Raw genomic sequence first — 22,613 nt, 5'->3', positions numbered from 1 at the left:
ATTAATGGTAACAATTAGGTCGCCATTTGACCAAACAACTGGATACCATGACCTAATCAAGTTGATATATAAAAGTTATTACCACATTCCATAACCTCCTCACTCTTTATCCAATCCTCTGTTGAGGTACTTTAGAGGTCTAACTCAAAACAAAAGATGGTCATCATATTCATCTTTGTATCACTTATACCTAAGTCATAGTAAACCTTCAACTCATGTTAAGTGAAAAGACCATCTCAACATTAAAGTTCTAAGATTTTTAAAAAATTCTTTCTTAGAAAAGAACTAATCAGTCATGTTATATACTTTATTCTCTAAAGTCAAGCTTAATTCCATACTAGAGATATTTTATTGACATATTTCAAAGCACAATTCTTCTAAAAAATTGGAGATTGTGCTGCCAACTCTTGTGAGGAACCAGGCTTTCATACAATCATTTTAACTTTTTATGTTGCAGCTAATAGTATAATTATAGCCAGTGGTAAAAAATTGAAAATATTCATAGGGGATCTTTTTCTTTTTTTTCTTTTTAACTTTATTTTTAAAGAAGTTTTGGATTACAGAAACGTTTCATTGAAAATATAGGGGATTTCCCATATACCTCACTCCCTCCCCTTCTCACATTTCCCCCTATTAATAAAATCTTTCATTAGTATATTTGTTACAATTGATGAATAAATATTAAAGCATTGCTACTGGCCATGGTCTATAGTTTACATTATGGTTTACACTTTGCACTGTACAATATTAATAGGTTTTGACAAAATGTATAATGGCCTATATCTGTCATTGCAGTATCATGTACAACAATTCAGATGTTCCCAAAATGTCCCATGTTCCATCTATTTTTCCCTCTCTCTCTGCTCAGAACTTCTGGTGACCACTCTCTTTATATCAATATTACAAATTCTTCCATTACTACAATAACAATGTCTATTTTGGTCTATGGTTGCATTCCCCCCTTAGACCTTTTTTTTTTTTTTTTTTTAAGATTTACTCTTATTTATTTCTCTACCCTTCCTCCTGTTATCTGCTCTGTGTCCATTCCATTTGCTGTGTGTTTTCTTCTGCGTCTACTTGCATTGTCCGGCTGCACTGAGAAATTGTGTCTGTTTTTGTTGTGTCATCTTGCTGTGTCAGCTTTCCGTGTATGCAGTGCCACTTCTGGGCAGGCTGTGCTTTTTTTCACATAGTGTGGCTCTCCTCGTGAGGTGCACATCTTGCACATGGGGCACCCCTACGTGGGGATGCCACTCTGTGGCACGGCACTCCTTGCGCGTGGCAGCACTGCACGTGGGCCAGCTCACCACACAGGTCAGGAGGCCCTCAGTATCAAACCCAGGACCCTCCATATGGTAGGAGGACGCTTTATCAGTTGAGCCATGTCTGCTTCCCCCTTGCATCTGTTTATTCCTCAATCTTGAGGATTTCGGGATGGTGAAGGCAATTCTTTCTTTATTCATATATTTAATTAACACATAGTTAAGTGTACATATTGGTAAGTAATTAGTAAACGTCAGATTTCAAAAGTAAAAAAACACAAAGTGAATTTAGTGAAAAGTCTTTCTCTGCTGTCGCCCACCTCCACTAACAATGGCATTTGTTATTGTTACTTGTGTTTTCTTCCAGAGATTGTTATAATGTAGAGCATTCCATTGTGTTTTTTTCCCTTATTGTAAAAAGCACACCATGGGTACTGAGGCAGTTATAAAAATATGGAAAACATGTATTATTTTACTATAATTGCAATGGGATTAAATATTTTCTGCAAAATTCAGGTAGCACAATATTAAAAAACAATGACAAAAATAGAAAACATAACCTTAATTTCATGACTCAAAGACAACCACTTCTTTGTTTTGTTGTGGTTGCTATTATAGTTCTTTAAACACAATTTTAATAGTGCTGGGTTTATTGCCATTCATTTAGTCATTTTACATTTATTGGATTGAGTTGCTGGTAATATGGCACTATAAAATTTACACTGTGCAGAACATCTTTGTTCCTAAGCTTTTTTTTTATATTATGCACTAGCTCTTTTAAAATTGTTTGCTAATTTTCCAAAATAGAAATTGATGGCTCAAGGGCACTATCTTTTTAAAAGTCTTTGATGCATAGAAACTTAAGATTTTACAGATGTCTGTATAAATTAAACAAATCATAATTTCACTTGAAATGTCTGTGAACGCCATTTGATTGTTAGTCAGTTCATATAGTAATAACCACTGTTATTCTGATAGGTGAAAATGATATCCCCATTTTTAAAGAGGTTAAACATTTTTTTCTCATATTTCATAATCATCTGTGTTTCCTTCATGGGAAATTTTCTTTTTTCCCCTTTAGTAAAAGCATCTTAGTGATTTTCTTCATCAATTTTCTATAAGGTAGTAACATTTTGATGTATATTTGCTGTTAACATTCTTAGTCAATTCTGTATCTCTTAACTTTTTGTTGTGTGTCTGTAGATTTTATCATTTTGTCTAGTTTTACCCATCTTCTTAGGAATTTTTCCTAACACCCCCTCTTCTGTCCATGCTCAGCAATTCTTTTTCCCCTCCATCTAAATTTCGAATAACTATTCCCTTCTGTATTCTTTTGGTTAAAAAACACTTAATTCTTTAATACATCTAGAGTATATTTTGATGAATTGATAGCTTTTTTTTTAGTTTAACAGAAACTTAATATTATTGTTAAGTTCAAAAATAATACTTTATTATTATGCCTATTTAGATTGATCTTTCAAACTTCATAATGATCCTCCTAATGGCTAATCTGCAGTTCTCTGGGTTTCTAGGTCAGTTTTTCCTAAATAGAGATTCCCAAATTCCATGAACTTTTTTCATTGAACTGTAACCTAAATACAGAAAAGTGCTCAAATCCTAAGTATGCAGCTTGTTGAACTAATCCAGAGTGAACACACCCATGAACCAGGACCCGGGTGAAGAAACAGAGTACCCCCAAATCCTTGGAAGCTTCACTGTACCTTATTCCAGACACTAACCCACCTCCCTCTCACCCCTGCCAAGAGAAATCACCACCTTGAGTACTAACACTGTGGCTTTATTTCTGACATTTTAGAAATGAAATCAAACAGTATATACTCATTTGTCAAAACACTTTTTTTTGTTGAGATATAAAATATATACACACACATCTTGCACGTAAATTTTGTTGAGTTTTGAAAACTTAATCACCCATGTACATATAGGTGCAGAGGCATAGTCTGTAACTCTTTGAAATGCCTATTTAGATTGATCTTTCAAACTTCATAATGATCCTCTTAATGGCTAATCTGCAGTTCTCTGGGTTTCTAGGTCAGTTTTTCCTAAAGAGACATTCCCAAATTCCATGAAGCCATACCTAGAAAAGGAGGGTTTTAAGGCAAGTACATTTTGAAATTCTATATTCTGTGATTGACACTAGGATTTTCATGTTGCAGATAATTAGTATATTAAAGGCTCTGAGAAGTCCTAAAGTCTTTGTTGTTGTTTTTTAACTCTAAATCTAATGACTTGCCCATTTATTTGCCTGGCATCCTGCCACTGCTTCTCCCCTTCTCAAACACATTTAATGTCCTTTCAGAAACTAAGAAAATCTTTTGCAGAAACTACTTGCAGACTCTTCAGCATTCAGCGTCCCTCCAAAGGAAAGTACTCAGTGTTCTCCATTGCAGCCTCCCACATGTGCTTTCCAACAATAACACCTTTTCTTTTTTTTGCCATTATCTGCCATTTCAAATGTTCCTCTCTCCTTTCTAAATGTTCAGGAAACACCTTTCATTCCAAACCCAGCTCTGAAGGCAGCTCCTCCAAAAATCTTTCCTTGTTGCAGTGTTTCCCTCCTTTGTGCCTTATGGAATTTTCCATGTATTTGTCCTCTGACACTTAATACTTTTTTCTTTGAGATTGTGGTTTTCAATTGAAACTTTCCCATATCTCTCTGGCATCCTTAAGGCAAAATCTCTGAAAATATCTTGTACCCTGTGTAGTGTATTACATAGTGCCTTGCACCAACAAAGTATCCAGAACATACTTGTTGAATGGAAAAAGTGAATGATTAAAAAATGAAACTCTTTTCTTAGGCCACAGAACTGATTACAACTAGAACTATGAAAAGTGATGAATATCTAATTTAATTGGTATCAGTCTGACAAAACAAAATTAAATGTCATACTAAAATCAACTTTTAAAAACAAACTGGGTCAAACTAATTTTTAAAAATATATATAACATAATTACCATATGGCCCAGCAATCCCACTTCTGGGTACATCCCGAAAGAATTCAAAGCAGGTACTTGAACAGATATATTTGTACACTAACGTTGTTAGTATCATTGTTCACAATAGCCAAAAGGTGGAAGCAATCCAATTGTCCATCAACAGATGAATGGATAAACAAGGTGGTATAAACACCCAGTGGAATATTCATCTGTAATAAGGAATGAAGAAGTTCTGATGCGTGCTACCACATAGATTAACCTTGAAGGTATCAGGTTGATAAGATAAGCCAGACACAAAAAAGACAAATACTGTATGGTCTCACTCATATGAAATACCTAGAAGAAGTCAATTTCATAGAGACAGATAATATAGGATACCAGGGGATGCGGTGTAGGGAGGGAAAGAGGAAGTTATTGTTTAATGGGTGCAGAGTTTCTTTTAGAGGTATAAAAAAGTTATGGGAATAGATAATGGTGATAGTAGCACAATATTGTGACTGTCAACAATACTTTTGAATTGTAGATTTGAAAGTAGTTAAAAGGGGAAATTTCAGTTGTGTAGATATCTACAGTAAAAACTTTTTTAAAAAATTGGAGGCAATGGAAACTTACCCTTTTTACTTGGGAGGAACCTAAGACATTGTGTTGTCCTATTAATACTTTATAACATAAATCACATTTGAGTAAATTTGATTTTAGAATTATATTATGTCTAAATCCTGACTCCTGTAGCACTCAGTTATTGTAATTGTCACTATATATCAGCAAGTACATAGTAATTTGTATGGCAGTTTAGACCTTAAATCCTGAGATATTTTTTAAACACGAAAGAGATCTTGAAGATTATTAACTCTTTGGCAGTCAGAGAAATTGAAAATTGGCAGCTATTAAAGTGATTTAAGATCATCCATAAAAGAATAAAAACTTCCTGTTCACTGTAGTATTCTAATTTCTAATGACAATAATAACTACCCTTTATGCAGTGCTTCCTTTACCCTCCACTGTGCTTTATGAAGATCACTTTGTTTACTCTCCATAACATAGCTTCATGATCCCCATTTCATAGATGAAGCTGCTGTGGTCCAAAATGGCTCAGTTATATAGCATCATCTAGTAAATAAAATAGCAGAGCTGAGGCTCAAACCCAGATCATTTTACTAAGTCCAATATCTTAATCACAATGCTATATTGCCTCTGTGCCAAATAGTTGAAGTTCCACATATATTTATTAAATGGAAGTTTTAGGTCCCAAGAACGGATATGATCATATGACAGAGCAGGATGCCAGTACAGTTAAGAAATAGGGAACAAGCTATGTGAAGAACTTATGGTGGAAAAAAGTTCTCATTGTTACTGGAACCGAAGGAAGAGCAATGAGCTTCAAGCATGATGACCAAAGGGTCAAAGATTAGTCTCTGGAGGGTTTTAGAGGATAAAACACATAGAGCTTAGAGGGTGGTAAGCAAACATTCTGTCTGGTTTTCCTGGTGTGATTATTGATAGTGCACCCTTTTGCTTTCAAACATGTCTAGTTTGAGGTAAGAATATATGCTCCTCCAATTGACAGTCCATGTGGAATATTTCAGATTTTGAAATGAATGGATGGAATTTTCCCCAGTTTCTTGGGATATTAGAAGAGAAATGGGAATTCTTCTAGCCCAAATTCCACATCCAGCACTTTTTTCAACTGATAACATCCCCAATAATTGGTTATCCAATGAACCATGTCTCTTAGAAATGCACTGAAGCACAAATCTTCCTTTAAAATAAATGGGGGAAAATGTCAAAGGAAGTAAAAGACAGTTCTGTAGACATCTTCAGATAAATATATGTAACATCTGATTATTTGGGATCCACTAATATATTGTGAAGATTATCCCATTTACCAACTTTGGATTTTCCTTTTGTTGCACATGTTTTAGATATTTTGCCTTACTTTCAGAACAGTCAGGATTTGACCCTTCCTTGAGAGTACCAGGAAAACAGGTTCTAATTTTACATTTGTAGTTTTGGGTAGTAGTGAAATATGGTGGATGATATTTGGTTAGGAAAAATGGGTAGCATTAGGGATTACGATAATTTGTGAATTTTAATATTCTGGCATTATGAATAGCCTTGATTAGGACAAAATAATGGAGGTTTGGCATATGTCTGGTAAATCAGAGGAGTACAGTGATTCTTTTGAAACTTCCAGGCTTAAGAATACTTCTTTATAGCTTTACATAGGACATGAACGTTTGATTAAACCATATGTAGATTATCAAATATTTAAGCATTTTTTGAAAGGAAACCATTAATTTTATTTGAGAAATCAGGATTACTTACACTTTAAACAGATATTCAGTAGTTATTCTTTTTTATCAGTTTGTTTTCATGGAGTATATGCTAAGGCAAGAGGTATGCCAGACTTGTGGAATAGAAATAGTTGTGTATTTCATAGATAAATAAAAATACTCAAGTACATTGTTTTCTGCTTGCCGTCAATAGCATGATATAAGTTTTCTGAAAAAATTTAAATTTGTTCTTTAGGAGATTTGCATTTATAAAAAGTACTTGGATATGCTCCTTGCTTCCTCTTCTTCCTAGCTGTCAAAACATGGTGATGCTTCTGAAGATTTATTGTGGATAGGTAATGAAATTGCTGTGTTAACTGCAGTATTCAGAATTCATTTGGTAGCAAAAGAAAAGAAGGTTATAAGGTCTTTGGGATAGAGTAGAGAGATGAGAGTTGTTTTTTTTTTGTTTTTTTTTTTAACCAGCCAATTTCAAAATAAATGTGCTACATTCTGGATTAGTAAACACTTCAAGCTTCTTGTCATGTAGTAATCAAAGAGAGCATTTACTGAAGAATATAGGATGTCAGATTGCATCCATTTCAGCAAAATTCATGACAACTTAAAGTAATGTCCATATCTGGTGGGAGGTATATATGCAAATCTTAACAATTTGGAAGGGTAAAACTGAAGAGTCCACAGACATGCTGGACATGGCTTTATAAAAAGTTCTTCTATTCTCATTGTTGCATTAAATATTCAAATATAGTCTAATGTAGTCAGACTTTGGACTATGTACCTGTGAAAAGGGGGAAAATAAATGGTGCACTCTCAAACTGGTCATTTTTCAATTCATTGGTGGCCTGCATATGACATGTATTGGTCATTATTATAAAATTTGTTAAGTTAGGTGAACTAATAGAAAAAAATGTGAATTTAGAAGAATTAGGCAAAAGCCCATGGGCATATTAGAATGTAGACCTTCTCATTTCAGAGATTTGTTTAGTTTCAAGTAGAAGGAAAAAAGATAAACACCAGTAGTTTCAAAGTAACTGGCATTCTTGACAAGGAAAGTTGACCTTGACCTTCTTCTCCTTCCAACCCTCATTTCATCAGCAGGGGTGAGATTACATTGAGACCCTGCCAATAGGTAATAAATAACACATAAATTCCAGGACACCCTTGCACTGTAGGGTGCCCTAATGTGTAATAATCCTTAGACTATTGAGTTTATAACTCATGACATCTGGCAGTTACTTGGCATTGTAATTCATGTTGATCATGCACATCAGAAACACTATGGGAGAGAAATATTGGAGCAATAACCCGTTGATACGAGGAAAGGGTAGAATGACAGAAAGATGCTGTTGGGGCTGTGTACCTCTGTGAACTGTGCAATGTTGGAATGCTGTAAAAGCTAATGTTTTCAGATAAGGGCTAACAAGGTAGGCGGAGAGTGGTAATCTTTTGGGAACCTGAATAAAGCACCACATTAATAGTTACTTAATATCACCCTGCATCCTTTTATACAAATTGACATACATAGGATAAGGCAGTAACATATCCTGAAGTTTTCATTTAAAATATACAAATGTGTATTTTAAAATATATCCTTAAATGTGCTGAATTTAAAATTTTATGTAAATATATAAACAATATTTGATTCTCTCATATTTTTGTTTTCTTTGGTCTAATGATGGGGGCTAAATGAGGAGGGGAGTGAGAGAAGGTTGGGGAAAATGGGAATTAGTGGGCAAAAGAAGGCATTCTACAAGCACCTATAACAAGCCTTCTTTGTACCTAACAGCTTAACTGCCCTGGGTAGACTTGAGGCTCATGGGACGTGAACCAGATTGAAAAGCTAGCAGCAGACAGATGGTTGTTTTTAATCATTGTGTAAATGTAAATCCTGTAAAAATGTTGGGATTATGTATTTATTTATTTGTTTGTTTGTTTGTTTATGTATCTATTAATACCCAACCCCAGATCTAAAGGAACTAGGAAGGTGCAGCATTATTGAGTTGGAATAATCTGCCTCTCCCCCTTGTTAGTACCTCGAGAAACAGTATTTAATGGTTTTTTAAAAATAAGCCTGTGTGGAATTTGACATTTTATAATGAATGCACTATTTTTTATTTTTTAAAATTAACATCCAGAGTCTGGGCATTACTGTGACCAAGACTGGAATTAATCCTACATGGACAGGTGTTGAAAGGCAATTCCTTGGGTAGCACATCAGAATATTTTGGGGGCAGAAAATGGGAGAGGAGATTTTATTTTTCCATAGAGTAAGGTATTGCCTGAAACATGTTTAGCTTAATACTGGCATTTCTAGACACACTCCTTATCTTCACATAATATACTTGGGAACAGTCTCTAAGTTGCCCTCAGTCTTTTGGGTTCTTTGTGATTCTAGAGACATTTATCTCACATGAAGAATTTTGTGGGCATTGGCTCTTTAAGGGGGAAAAAAAGAGAAACTGATTAAACATTAATTAGCCTCAGTCCACAACTTCTTGTAAGCTAATGGATACGATATGCAGATCTCTGTCAAATATCAGATGCTAGGCTTTGCCAAAAATAGGACTTCCAAGTGTTGAAGGCTTGCCAGGTGCTGGCTCCCTAACTGCAGACCAAAGGAAATGATTGCCAGAGACAGGCCTGGAGTCTGCCGATGTCAGATGTCACCAGTTTGCAGTGCCACATGTGATCCAAGAGTTTATGAATGATCTCAACACTCTGTCCCTGAGGAGAACATATGCATTACAGAGGTTACAAGATACAAATTACAGAGAGCACGATGTTTCCATGCAATTTCTAAGAATCCTTCAGCAAGTTTTAAACATTAATGGAAAACATTAAGAAAGACTTGGCACTCTTAGCAGGACTTCAGATTATGCTGCGGGTGAGGATAGAACGGAGCTAAAAAAGGGATTCAAGAATAAACACTTGGCTCAGAAACTTGGAGCTGACCATTCCTCTTTTGTGAATTGTGTTTGTGCATTTTATTCCCTGTAGAATACCAGGCTTCCCCAAATGCTACAACTTGAAAATGAACAAGTCACAGGGCACTCTTGTTTATCCAACATGTGCCAATTCATAGCACTAGTTTATGGGGATCATTTGCCGAGTGAGTTTGCTTGTACAGGGAATCTTAGTGGAGGTGGGGGGTTAGAGCTTCTCATTTTGGAATTGGCAAAAGGCTGCAGGGGTGCTAGAGTGCCAGAGTATCAGCTTGCTCAGCGGTAGCAGGATGTCTCCCCACTGAGTTATTTCTTTCCCATTCCCCTTCTGTACAGAAGAAAACTACTTTTGACTTGTCCCATAGCGTCAAATTTTATTGTCTATTTAAATAGTGGCTGACCTGTGCATTCTGATCATATTTTGTTTCATTGTATCAAATACAACAAAGAAGTTTCTTGTGAACGGTGATTCATCTTTAGATTTATTTGACCTTTCAACCATGAAAACTACAAAAAAAAAAAATGAAATTATTATAGTGTGTCAGGTAGCTTTCAGTTGGAATGAGAAACTCAATTTAAACTGGCTTTAATAGAAAAGGAATCTTATTTGCATCACATAGCTAGTTATGTTATCCAAGTCTTCAGGATTGGTTAATCTGGCAATGCCATCAAGAACTCAGCTTCTTTCTGTCTCTTGCTCCTGTGTACAGAGCCTCAGTTTCATCCTGAGGCTGGAGCCCCTCCTCAGGTCACAGCATGTCTGCTAACCACATTCTAGACTCAGTAAAAGCAGGAAGAGACAGAATTCTTTCCATATAGGTAAAATGGAAATCCTGAGCTTTATGCTGGTTGGGATTACACCTGATTTTTCCCATGGCAACAGGAGAGGAGATGGGATGGAAAAGGATGATTTTTATCGCTTGGAAAAGTGGCCCTCACTTAATTATTTTCAGTCCACTCTAATATTATTATAATATACTTTAATTTGTGCTACCAGTTTTGTTGGTTGCACATAAATCTGTCGTTTCCTAGAATGATTGGCTTCTGACCATATTGAACGGTCTGGCTTATATTTTAGAGGCATATTAGCATGTTTGTATGCAAGTTAAGTACACTAGCCCTCAAATTCAACCAACATAAATTGTTCTTCATAAATAATATTTTAAAATGAAAATCAAATATTGTGGTATGTTTTATGTAAGAAAGGACTACAACACATATCTTAAAGAGGAGTTCATCAGTTAAATTAGCAAATTAAGAATACTGGATTAACTCTTCTGATGCCCTTCATGATAGGAGCCCCTGGGAGCTTTGTCTAATATAGTTTAAGTATATAAGGAAAGACTTTTCAGACAAGTGAGCCCTAAGCTCCCATCAAAAGAACAGTATCAAGAGTGGATGTGGCTCAAGCAGTTGAATACCTGTCTCCATATGAGAGGTCCTGGGTTCAGTTCCTGGTGCCTCCTAAAGAAAAACAAACAAAAAACCAGACAACAAGGAAAAAAATAACCCAAGCAGACAAGGAGCGCAAACAGCGAGCAAAGAGATGAGGAAGCCATCTTGGGGCCAGGGGGGAGGTGAAAGAACAATATGAGTGTGAAAGAAGGAATAAGTAAATGTAAGGGAGCAAAGAGGGCACCTTGGAGAGATTTTCAGGTAGTGAGTCTATAATATGTCAATATATAGTGAAAATTAGATATTCCTCCTGTCCATATATATAGGCATGAGGTTTGGAGAACTATCAGTGATAAGCCTTGGACATATAATGAGGGGTCGGAATAAGCAACATTTGAAATCATATGGAGGAGTGAATCTTATCCTAAGAGCCATTGAAAAGTTTCAAAAAAGGATTGACATGATCATAGCTGTATTTTAGCTAACTCATAGTAGCTACAATGGAGAGCTTACAATAGAAATCAGAGAAAAAGGTCAAACAGAATACTCCTGCAATAATTAAAGGAAGATATAGGATATCCTGATCTTGGTAAGTGGGCATAGGATAAAAAGAAGTGGTTGATATTACCAATCAGTGTAGCATAATAGTTAAGTGCATAGATTCTTGTGTCAGGCATGCTGGGTTCAAAAGCAGTCGTTATCTTATAGGACTGACTTGGTTAGTCCTTGCTACTGTGTTTGGCACATAGTGTGTACACACTGAATTTAAGTGATTATAGTAGGTGATTTATTTTTAAAATAAATGAAAAGGGTCTTCATGTGCGTCTACAAACCAATCCTAAAAAGCAAGTTTAAAAAATTTTTTATTGAAAACGATCATGTAATTTTGCATTATTTATATGCATGACTAAATGCTATTGAGTAGTCTTCTAAATATCAAGATTTACTAAAACTTCATATTTATAAACTAAAATGTGCACCAAATGAGCCTTTACTTGGGAGTAGAGTTCACTATTCTACTGAGAAGCGTGGAGGTCACCGTACTGCACCCTCTAACTGCCTACAGGCCATACAGAGTTGACTTTGGTTTTCAACTGCTTTTCTTCATCCTTTTCAATCACAATTCTTTCTTAGATTACCTTCCTCATGATCAGTTTAGTTCCATGTGAATAGTTTTATTTAGCCAATGGTAAGTATGAATATTTTTATCAAAACCCATTTTAGACTTTGCTTCTAATAAGTTCACTTGGAATGATGTGTAAACTGTGGTTCAAGAAAGTACTTTCAGAAGTCTATTAATTATGCTGTCTCATCTCATTGCTATTGCTAACTTCTAGTAGTAAAGTAAGGTAAAAATGTCCAAGGAATATTTTGCCTCAGCTTTACCAACTAAGGTAAACACAACCATTGACTGAGGCTACAGAAGGGAGAGAACTTAGTGAATGAAAGAACACCTGGTTGTGAGGAAGCAGACATCAAAGTCTAAAGTCTCATCTAGAGGTAAAGCTCTTTTAGGGGTGTGTAATAGTTACCTATTGCTTTGTAATAAAGTACCTCAAACTTAGTGACTTAAAACAACACACATTGATTCTTTCTAAGTCTGAGCATCATGAAAATCTGGGGATGACTTGGATCTCTTTTTAGAATCTTTCACAAGGCTGCTATTAAGGTATTGGCAGGACATTGATCTCAAATGGAGGCTCCACTAGGAAGTTTCTGCTCTCAAGCTCATGAGGTTGTTGGAAGGATTAGAGTCCTCAATGTTTGTTAGAAAGAGGGCCTGCATCTATTGGCTGTTGGCTGGATGCCCTGAGATCCTTGCCAAGTGGGCCGCTCCATGAGGCAACATAACCTCTTCCTTGATCACAGCGAGCACACAAGAAGAGCCTGAGAGAAAGAGAGAGAACACCAAGATGAAACTCACAATCTTTTATAACCTGATCTCAGAAGTAAAATCCCATCACTTTGCAATATTCTGTTCATTAAAGGCAAGTCACAAGGTCCAGGCCACATTTAAGCACCTCTACTTAATTACACAAGGGAGTGAAATCAGGAGGCAGGGATCATTGGTGGTTACCTCAGAAGCAGCTCACTACAGCTGCTGTCATGGTATTATCACCAGATTTTCTCTAGGTTCTTGGCTAAGCTACGAAAAAAGAATTTTAAGTGCAAGCCAGTTTAGTTAGGCCAGTAATTTATTAAGGAAGGGAAGGAAGAGAAATGAAAGAAAAATAACAGATTTTGGGTCCTAGGTGATGTTCTGGAAGCAGAGAGATTTGATGATTGAAGGCCAGGACTCAGGAATATTCTTGAGAAGGAAAATTTATTAATGACTGGTCGGGCCCAGGGACTTCTGTCCAGAAATCTGAGCTCTGAATAGGATTTCTGGGTCCCTTTTATACAGAGGATGTACGTGTGGGTGAGTCAAATGGTGCTTTTATGAAAAAAAGGACTTTTTGTTAGTTTCTTAGTATTTGAGTACCAGATAGGTCTTTTTTTTTTTTTGCCCTTCTTATTTATTAGCACATTTTTAAAAAATTAAAGTTAATAGATCACATAGAACATTACATTTAAAAAAACATGAGGTTTCCATATAACCCACTCCTACCCTCCCACCTTCATCATTTTTGTAAATTGTATTTTTTGAAGATACATCATAAAAAAGGTTACATTATAAAAAATGTAAGAAGTTCCTGTATATCCCCCACCCCCCCAGCCAACTCCTCCCACACCAACAACTTCCCCCATCATTGTGGCACACTCATCGCACTCAGCGAACACATTTTGGAGTATTGCTGTACCACATGGATAATAGTTTACCCTGTAGTTCACACTCTCCCCCACTGCATTCAGTGGGTTATGGCAGGATATATAATGTCCAGTATCTGACCCTGGAAATATCATTTAGGACAACTCTGAGTCCCAAAAATGCCCCCTCATCACATCTCTTCTTCCCTCTCCCTGCCCTCAGCAACTACTGTGGCCACTTTCTCCACTTCAAAGATAAAATTTCTTCTATTACCAGTCATAATAGGTTTATAGTAGAATATCAGTAAGTTCACTCTACTCCATATTTTATTCCTCCATTCTGTGGACCCTGGGATTGTGATGTCCACTCCACCTCTTACCAAGATTGGGTTTAGATTCCACATGGCTGATGGATGCAATTCTCCTGCTTGCAGTTGTAAGCACTCTTGGTTCCCTGGTGTGGTGGTTGACCATCTTCACCTCCTTGTTAGCTGACCTGGATAAATCCAATGAACTAGAGAGTAGGGGTTGCAACTCTGCTGAGGCTTAGGGCCCAGCTGGCACATGGACAGTCCAGAGATTCAAGTCTCCCGAGTATACACATTCCTAGCACCAACCACAGTTTCAGGTAATAGTGACAGAAGAGGCATGTGTAGAAAGGTCACATCTGAGTCCAGCTCCATCACTCTCAGGGGCACAAATTCCAAAGTAGGGCCTATTGACATGGCACAGAACTCAAAATCCATCTGCCATGACCATCCAGATAATCTTTGAATTAACATATCTCCCACATTCCCAGGTAAACTTGAATTAACATATTGCCTACATTCCAGGTAAACTTGAAGTAACATATCGCCCACCTTCCCTTTGGATGTAACTTTGAATACACATTCAATATACATCCTTTCTGAAAATTAAAGCCTGTAGGGTCTAAATTACTTAATTGGCTTTTTAGAAACTAGGCACACTTGGATATAGAATTAGATAATTTTGAATTCATGCACAAGCGATATTAGTAGTGAAGAAAGGGGCTGAAAAGAGATAAAGAGAGCTGATTTACAGACTTCAGTTTCCCATTACAGATTGCAAAATACCCAGGTTTACTTGTGTGCTGTTCTAGGCAGGGAAAAAAGGCAAGAATAGGGCTCATTTGGAATTCATGCTTGCTTAGTAAACCATTAATTTTTCCATCCTTTTGCTATTGTCGGAGGAGGAGTCCTAGTTGTTTGCTGTTTTAATTGGTTATTCCACCTATTAATCCCCCAGGGGCGCCCAATGGTAACATCCCTGGAGAATATCTGGGGCTTCCCTTGGCTTCTGGAGGAAATCTCCTTCCAAATGGGGTTTCTCACAGCTTCTTCCAGCAGCCATCTTGTGGGGTATTTGTGGCCACGTGTTTAATGGTAGTGGTTTATCTGCAAGGTTCCAAATCCTTCTACTGATTCCCTAATTTACTAGCCTGCCTCAGTATGCTTGTTTTATACTCCTTAACCAATTTATCGAACAGTGCTGAGTACATAGTATTCGTCCAATACATATTCACAGAATTGAATTTGCCAGAAATCTCTATGTCATAAGTATTGACTATATTTTATCAAACACACTAGTAACTCAGATTTTCTGATCTCTTAGAATAGCATCCTAAATCTCAATGCATTTCAATGTAAAAAATAGGAAAATAAAATCCAGGTTATATTATGACTAACTGGGTGAACTTTGTGCTTTCCAACTCATATACATAAATGAATATTATCTAGCCATTAGATTTCTTTTTCCCTCCCATGGAGATTTGAAATCCTGTATTCTAAACTTAGATCTGTAAACAAATACTACACAAACTACATGTATATATATATACCCTTTTTCTTTGAAGTACAACTTACTATTACCCTCACTGCTTTCATCTTTTTTTTTTTTTCTTTTTTCTTTTTCAGTCTGGAAAGTTTTATTTACTTTCATCCATTTGAAAAACCTTTCTCTTTTTTGAGCTTTGGATGATACGGAACATAAGTGGGTTCTTTTTTCCCAATAGTGTCTTTAAAGCTAATTCCTGAGACACCGGGGTTTCAAAGACAGAAAGAATTTATTTGGTTACTGAAGCAAAGGAGCATAGTAGGCCTCATGGCCCCAAACTGGCTCCCTGATCTGCAGAAATTCTAATATGTTATAACATTGGGGTGCTAATGAATAATTGTGGTGGAGCTGGACACAGGTTTCTTCATTCATAAACGTTAAGGGGCTGAACAGGATTGGGGTGGGTAAGGTAGCAAACCAGTCAGTCACAAGGATTTAGGATAGGGGTATATAGACCACAGGTCAGTTATGAGGCAGGTCCTAGGGATCCTAAACAGAAGTGGGTGGAGAGGTTACCATCATAATAGTAAGCATAGGCAAGGGTGAGCCTAATCCACAAACAACAGAAAATTCTATCTAGAATTACCATCACAATAGTAAACAAGGGTAAGGTCCACCTGGAATTACCATCACAGAAGTCAGCAGCCGCAAGGGTGAGGTCAAGTCTAGAGTAACTAATAACCTGGAATTACCATCACAGAAGTCAGCAGCCGCAAGGGTGAGGTCAAGTCTAGAGTAACTAATAACCTGGGGTGAGGCCCCTCTAGCTACCTTCAGTAATTGCAGGTATTAACCTTTTGCTATTTTATAATATAATTATTTGTTAATTTATAACCCTTGGCTACATGGATAGTACACACATTGCTGCGTATCCTAGCTTTGGCTTACTTCTGTAGTCACACTTGAAAATGTAGCTACCACTTCTTTCTAGGATGGGCCATAAGGGGAACAAAACATTTAGTCTGGAATTGGGCTTGCTTTGTTTTCATGCATTTGAAAGGCTATTTTAGCTACTTTCATCCAACCCATGTGTGTCCTGTTCTGTGGTAGCTATTCTCTATTCTTTATCAACTGTGATAAAGCACCCTGCAAAATCCAAGACAGAAAGAAATGAGTAATTAGTAGAAAAATGGGAACTAATAAACATTTCATTTTACTTTCCTCATGTTTCTGAGCAAACTGAATAAACTTACAAGCAAAATCTGAACACATATATCCACCTTTACAATTTGAGAAGAATAAAAAAGACTTTACTATTACCTAAGAGAACTTTCTCTGTGTCATCCACTGTGCTAGAACCTGCTGAAAAGTGGCTGCTTTTCTCCTGAATGACAGAGAGAGAGGAAGCACATTTTTAATACCCCCAAAGACTTAGGGTATTAAAAAGAAATTGCATCAGTAAATAAAAACGAATTCACTGAGTTCTGTACAAATCCAAAGAGCGTTTTACAAGTTGAAGAGGGTGCAGTACCAATTATACCATTATCTCACTCTGCTCTCAGGGTGACTAGTCTGAAAGCCTGAAATTATAGTTGATGTTAGATTTCTTGGCTTTATTTGCAAAGTAATTTTCTTTTTTGTGTGAACACCATAAACACATGTTATATTGTTTAACAGTAGCAGACCTTGTAGTTTATGATATTTTTCTCCTTTTTGTTCTCCCTCCCCATGCAAAAAGCTTTTTTTTTTTTTAATTTGGATTGTTGCAAATGGGTTTAATACTGTGTTTCTAAATGATTTGCACTGGACTTAAGTACACTTTGAGCCGAGGCTTTTTGGCACGTCATTCCTTAGAAGTCCGGTTCTGGAGAAGGCCCTTTAACTAGCCAGATGTGTCATTTTGGAACAGATTGAGGGCCTGCCAAAACACCATTTGTTGCCAGGACAGGATATTGTAGGGGTGCTCATCACTGGTACCATATTTTCGCACTTCTTAACATTGCATAAGCAGGCAGCTGTTCTGTATTTAGAATATAAATAAGTCACCAGCTTGCTCTCCCTGGAGGATTTACCTGCAAGAGGGAACCACAGGGTTAACCCCTTCTTATCACCTGAATGCCACTTTTAAAGGCGCACTTTCCTCAGCCCATTCAGCAGCAAATCCTTGTGCATATAAATCACACCTCTCCTGCCAGTTAGAAGAAGGGACCAAAAATATGGAGTTCACTGTGCTAAAATGGAACACATTTCCTTAGCAGCGAAAGCAGTGAATTAATCAGCTTATAAACTGGGAACGGACAATTTGTGCTGAATTCGTTCTTATTGCTCCTTCAATAGGAGACAGGATTCTCTAATCTTGCAAAGGGCCATGACTTCATTAAGATGGAAAACCATGTTAAAGGATGTGTTGCAAAAGACAAGAAAAGAAAAGCATTAAAAATCACTCATTTGTCCCTCTGGAGCTATATTCAGGACAGGGATTTTTATTTATTTGGAGAATGACAATTAGCCTAGAGACTTGGCACAACAAAGAAGCAGAGTGCTGACGTGGCTTTCCTTAAAGAACACCAAAGGCACTGGTTTGACTAAATTTCCATTTCCAGCAGATGATTTACATAAGAGACTAGCACAAGCTGCCTAATTTTGATTTCAAGCAGTTCGCTCATATACACACACATAGATATACACACATACATTCACATATATGCCTACCCATATACATATACATATACATATATGTGCAAACATATTATTTGTTTACCCCTCGGTACACTTTGGAACCAAACTTGTCAGTATTGGAATATTAAAGAATAGGAAAAGTGGAGGCACTTGAGGTGTATGGTATATTAATTGGTCTCAACTGCTCTATTGAATGTTTACCCTAAAATAGATATAGCCCTTATTTGCTAAATAAACCAGTTTCTGCAGTCTGATAAGAGCACCATTACTTCTCCAGGTTTTTCCTTTTGCCAACAGCAAAAAAGCACAAGCAGATAGGTGACATTTGGAGAGCCAGGCGTGCCAGATTTTTGGAGGTTACAATGGAGGTCCAACCTGCTGTTCTCCTTAATGAAAGCAGGGGAAATTCAGCCTGGCAAAAGTGCTATAAGGGATATCTCTGCTCAGAATGTCACGCTGCCCAGATGTCACTCGGCAGGTGGAGATGCAGAGAGAATGAAAATTTAGCCCTGTGTATGTGGGTGCTAGTGCGTTGCAAGGGTGAACAATACGTTTGTCTTCCGAAGTGTAATGGAAACAGTGTGGATCTTGTCCATATTCATGTCATGAGAAGGGCTTGCTCAAAGAGTTCTCACCCCACTTCCTCTCAGACTGGCACACTTACATGCTCACAGCTCTCATGCACATGACTTGTTTCAGGGTTTTAATATAACTCTGAAACATATTTATATAGATATATGTATATATACCTTTTTCTTCAAGAAAAGGGAATCCTACAAAAACAGTTCTGTACATTGCTCTTTTTAAATCTCAAAACAATATCATGAATATTTCTCCTTTTATTTTCTTTAGTCCTATTTCATTTTTAAAATAGAATTTCAGAGCAAAAGTGCAATATCATTTTATGCAGCCATTCACCTGGTGGTGAGCATTTAGGTTGGCTCTAGGATATTTTAAGACGGCCATGACTACACTCATAGAAAATATTCTGGCAATTGTTATTAGAACATGGTAGTCAGTAAATAAGACTTGAAGCTAGTTTTTGTAACAGAAAACTGTAGGCATTGTCACTGACTTTTCTTTTACTTTAATTATTTTTCTTCAGTGTTAAGAGATGACTTCCGGCAAAACCCCACAGATGTTGTTGTGGCAGCTGGAGAGCCAGCAATCCTGGAGTGCCAGCCTCCACGGGGACACCCAGAACCTACCATCTACTGGAAAAAAGACAAAGTCCGAATTGATGACAAGGAAGAAAGAATAAGTGTGAGTCAAATAAAAGTGATTGTCTAGAGAGGTTGAATGCCGTGACTCACAAGGATGTATTTTATTCTTTAATGTATTGCTAATAATTAATATTAATAATAATTACCAAAAACTTAAGATATACAATTTACTCTATATTGAAAAGACTGAAAAATGGTAAGCTTATTAAAAAAAAAGGACTTTGGATGAGGCATAGAAGAGGTAAAAATTATGTATATAAGTGTACGTTGTATATGGTTTATTGATAATTTTATTAATCTGAATATGTAAACAAATATTCACAGTAAAATATTGATGTCTAAGTCCTTTTTAAGATCTCTATAAAATTATCTACTGATCCTGAGTGAAAAGTTGTAAATGGTGACTAAAATCCATATTAACTAGAACATTTCATTGAGCATTATTTTCATAATCTATGTCCCTACAGTCTGCAATGTCTATTATCTTTTTAAAATATCTTCTGAATGTGGATTTTTCTAATGTGAACATTTGGATTATAACAGGATACAGAACCAGATGGGGTGTAAAAGAAATCGTGGCATATATTCATATGTTTCAGGCTTCATCATTGACACTGTGGTTCATTGATTCTTTTTTTTTTTTTAAGATTTATTTATTTATTTATTTCTCTCCTCTTCCTCTCCCCGCCCCCATTGTCTGCTCGCTGTGTCCATTCGCTGTGTGTTCTTCTGTTTCTGCTTGTATTCTTGTCAGTGGCACCGGGAATCTGTGTGTCTTTTTGTTGCGTCATCTTGCTGCAACAAGATGTGCGTGCAGAGCCACACCTGGGCAGGCTGTGCTTTTTTCACACAGGGCGGCTCTCCTTATGGGGTGCATTCCTTTTGCATGGGGCTCCCCTACACAGGGGACATCCCTGCGTGGCACAGCACTCCTTGCGTGCATCAGCACTGCACATGGGCTAGCTCACCACATGGATCAGGAGGCCTGGGATTTGAACCCTGGACCTACCATGTGGTAGGCAAATGCGCTACCCGTTGAGCCAAGTCCACTTTCCCGTTATTGGTTTTTAATGGTCTGTGTTTGGGTACCAAACCAATTAAAATGTGCTGCTGCTTATGGAATAAAATCAGAATTACTGGTTCCTGTGCTAGTTTGGCTGGTCTCTGCTAATCTTTGTCATGCTCCTGTGGACTGCTTAAATGTGGGCTGCCAGCTGGATGATCTTGGTCACTTTACTCACATGTCTGGCAATTGACTGGCTGTCAACTGGGCATCTTGGTTCTCTTCCTTGTAGTTTCCAGTTTTACACCAGCCCACCTCTGGCTGGTTCCCATGGTGGTCTCAAGAGAAGGGAAGTCCTAATGTGAAAGCACCCTTCTTTCTTTCTTTTTTTTTTTTTGTAATTTATTTCTCTCCCCTTCCCCACCACCCCCATTGTCTGCTCTCTGTATCCATTCATTGTGTGTTCTTTTGTGTCTGCTTGCATTCTTGTCAGTGGCACCCGGAATCTGTGTCTCTTTTTGTTGTATAATCTTGCTGTGTCTATCTTGCTGCATCAGCTCTCTGTGTGTGCGGCTCCACTCCTGGGCAGGCTGCACTTTTTTCACGTGGGGTGGCTCTCCTTACGAGGCTCACTCCTTTTGCGTGGGGCTCCCCTTCGCCGGGGACACCCCTGTGTAGCACGACACTTCTTTTTTTTTTTTTTTTGCTCTAATACTTTTCTTTTTTTTTTTTTTTTATTGACTTTGTAATAATATTACATTAAAAATATATATGTGAGGTCCCATTCAACCCCACCCCCCCCCTGTCCCCCCCCCCAACAACACTCGTTCCCATCATCATGACACATCCATTGGATTTGGTAAGTACATCTTTGGGCACCTCTGCACCTCATAGACAATGGTTCACATCATGGCCCATACTCTCCTCCATTCCATCCAGTGGGCCCTGTGAGGATTTACAATATCCGGTGATTACCTCTGAAGCACCATCCAGGGCAGCTCCATGTCCCAAAGACGCCTCCACCTCTCATCTCTTCCTGCCTTTCCCCATACCCATCGTCCACCATGTCCACTTTTCCCAATCCAATGCCACCTCTTCTATGTGGACATTGGATTGGTTGTGTCCATTGCACCTCTATGTCAAGAGGAGGCTCAGATTCCACATGGATGCTGGATGCAATCCTCCCATTTTCAGTTGTAATCACTCTAGGCTCCATGGTGTGGTGGTTGTCCTTCTTCAACTCCATCTTAGCTGAGTGTGGTGAGCCCAATAAGTCAGATTGTAGGTGCTGGAGTCTGTTGAGGCTCAGGACCTGCTATCACATTGTCAGTCCAGAGATTCAAATCCCCTAAATATATCTTAAACCCCAACATTAACTGCACCTCCAGCACATTAGCATGAAAGTCTTATGAAGGGAGATCCCATTTGAGTCCAGATTCATCACACATAAACACCATTTCCAAAGAGGGGCCATCTGCCCTGGTAGTTAACCCCATCGGCCATGACCATAACTCCCATGGGTCTCTTTAGCCCTCAAAGGAACCAATATCTGGGGGTTGTATCTAGCACGGCACTTCTTGTACGCATCAGCACTGCATGTGGGCCAGCTCACCACATGGGTCAGGAGGCCCTGGGTTTGAACCCGGACCTCCCATGTGGTAGGCAGACACTCTATTAGTTGAGCCAAATCCTCTTCCCCAAAAGCACCTTTCTGAAGGTTTAACATTTCCTGCAGTTCCATTGGTCAAAGCAAGTCATCTGGCTAATCCCAGGTTCAAGAGAAGGAGAAATAGCCTCCACTGGCTACCTTTATAATCGAACATTGAGCTCTATTGGAAATAATTTAGAACAAGATGATGGTCTGTTGTTCCCATGTAAAAAAAAGCTTGAAAATCTCTTTCTATGACATGACAAGCTTTAGAGCATGATATATGTCTCATGAAAACAATCCAACATGAGTTGGTTTTGCTGTAAAATTAAAAAAGGAAACTGGCATATTCTTATCTGTTATCTCTTTAAGAACCCTCAGTCATTGTAAAGTTAAGATTATTGGATTAGAGGAACACAAAAGAAGGCTGGTAAAGAAGCTATGAGTGATAACCTACTGATTGAAAATACAACCGCCTTTTAATACTCTCTTCAGTGAACTGAAATTTTAATATTATCAAATTTGTTTATTTGGTGAATAAATGCTTCTCATTTAAGATATTCAGAAAGCTCCTATTAGAAGTCAGTGATTTGTACCAATTGATAATCATCATTTTGCAACCTGCCCAACCTGCCCACTTTATCAAAATCCATCTCTTGAATACAGC

General features: G+C 37.6%; 1 protein-coding gene across 17 annotated transcripts in view; it reads left to right on the top strand.

Moving 5' to 3' along the window:
* Positions 1-22,613, top strand: part of ROBO2 (roundabout guidance receptor 2) — a 1,471,152-nt gene that overhangs the window by 1,254,492 nt on the left and 194,047 nt on the right. For all 17 annotated transcript variants that reach the window (XM_058296090.2, XM_058296089.2, XM_058296096.2 and 14 more), the window contains one exon: positions 19,178-19,335. In XM_058296090.2, coding sequence (XP_058152073.1) covers positions 19,178-19,335 — 158 coding nt within the window. The remainder of the gene's footprint in view (positions 1-19,177; positions 19,336-22,613) is intronic.

The sequence above is a fragment of the Dasypus novemcinctus genome, chromosome 4 (genome assembly GCF_030445035.2).
Source record: "Dasypus novemcinctus isolate mDasNov1 chromosome 4, mDasNov1.1.hap2, whole genome shotgun sequence".
In the NCBI taxonomy this organism is placed as follows: domain Eukaryota; kingdom Metazoa; phylum Chordata; class Mammalia; order Cingulata; family Dasypodidae; genus Dasypus; species Dasypus novemcinctus.
The sequence above is the reverse complement of the archived record's forward strand: the minus strand, read 5'-3'. Positions and strand labels throughout refer to the sequence as shown.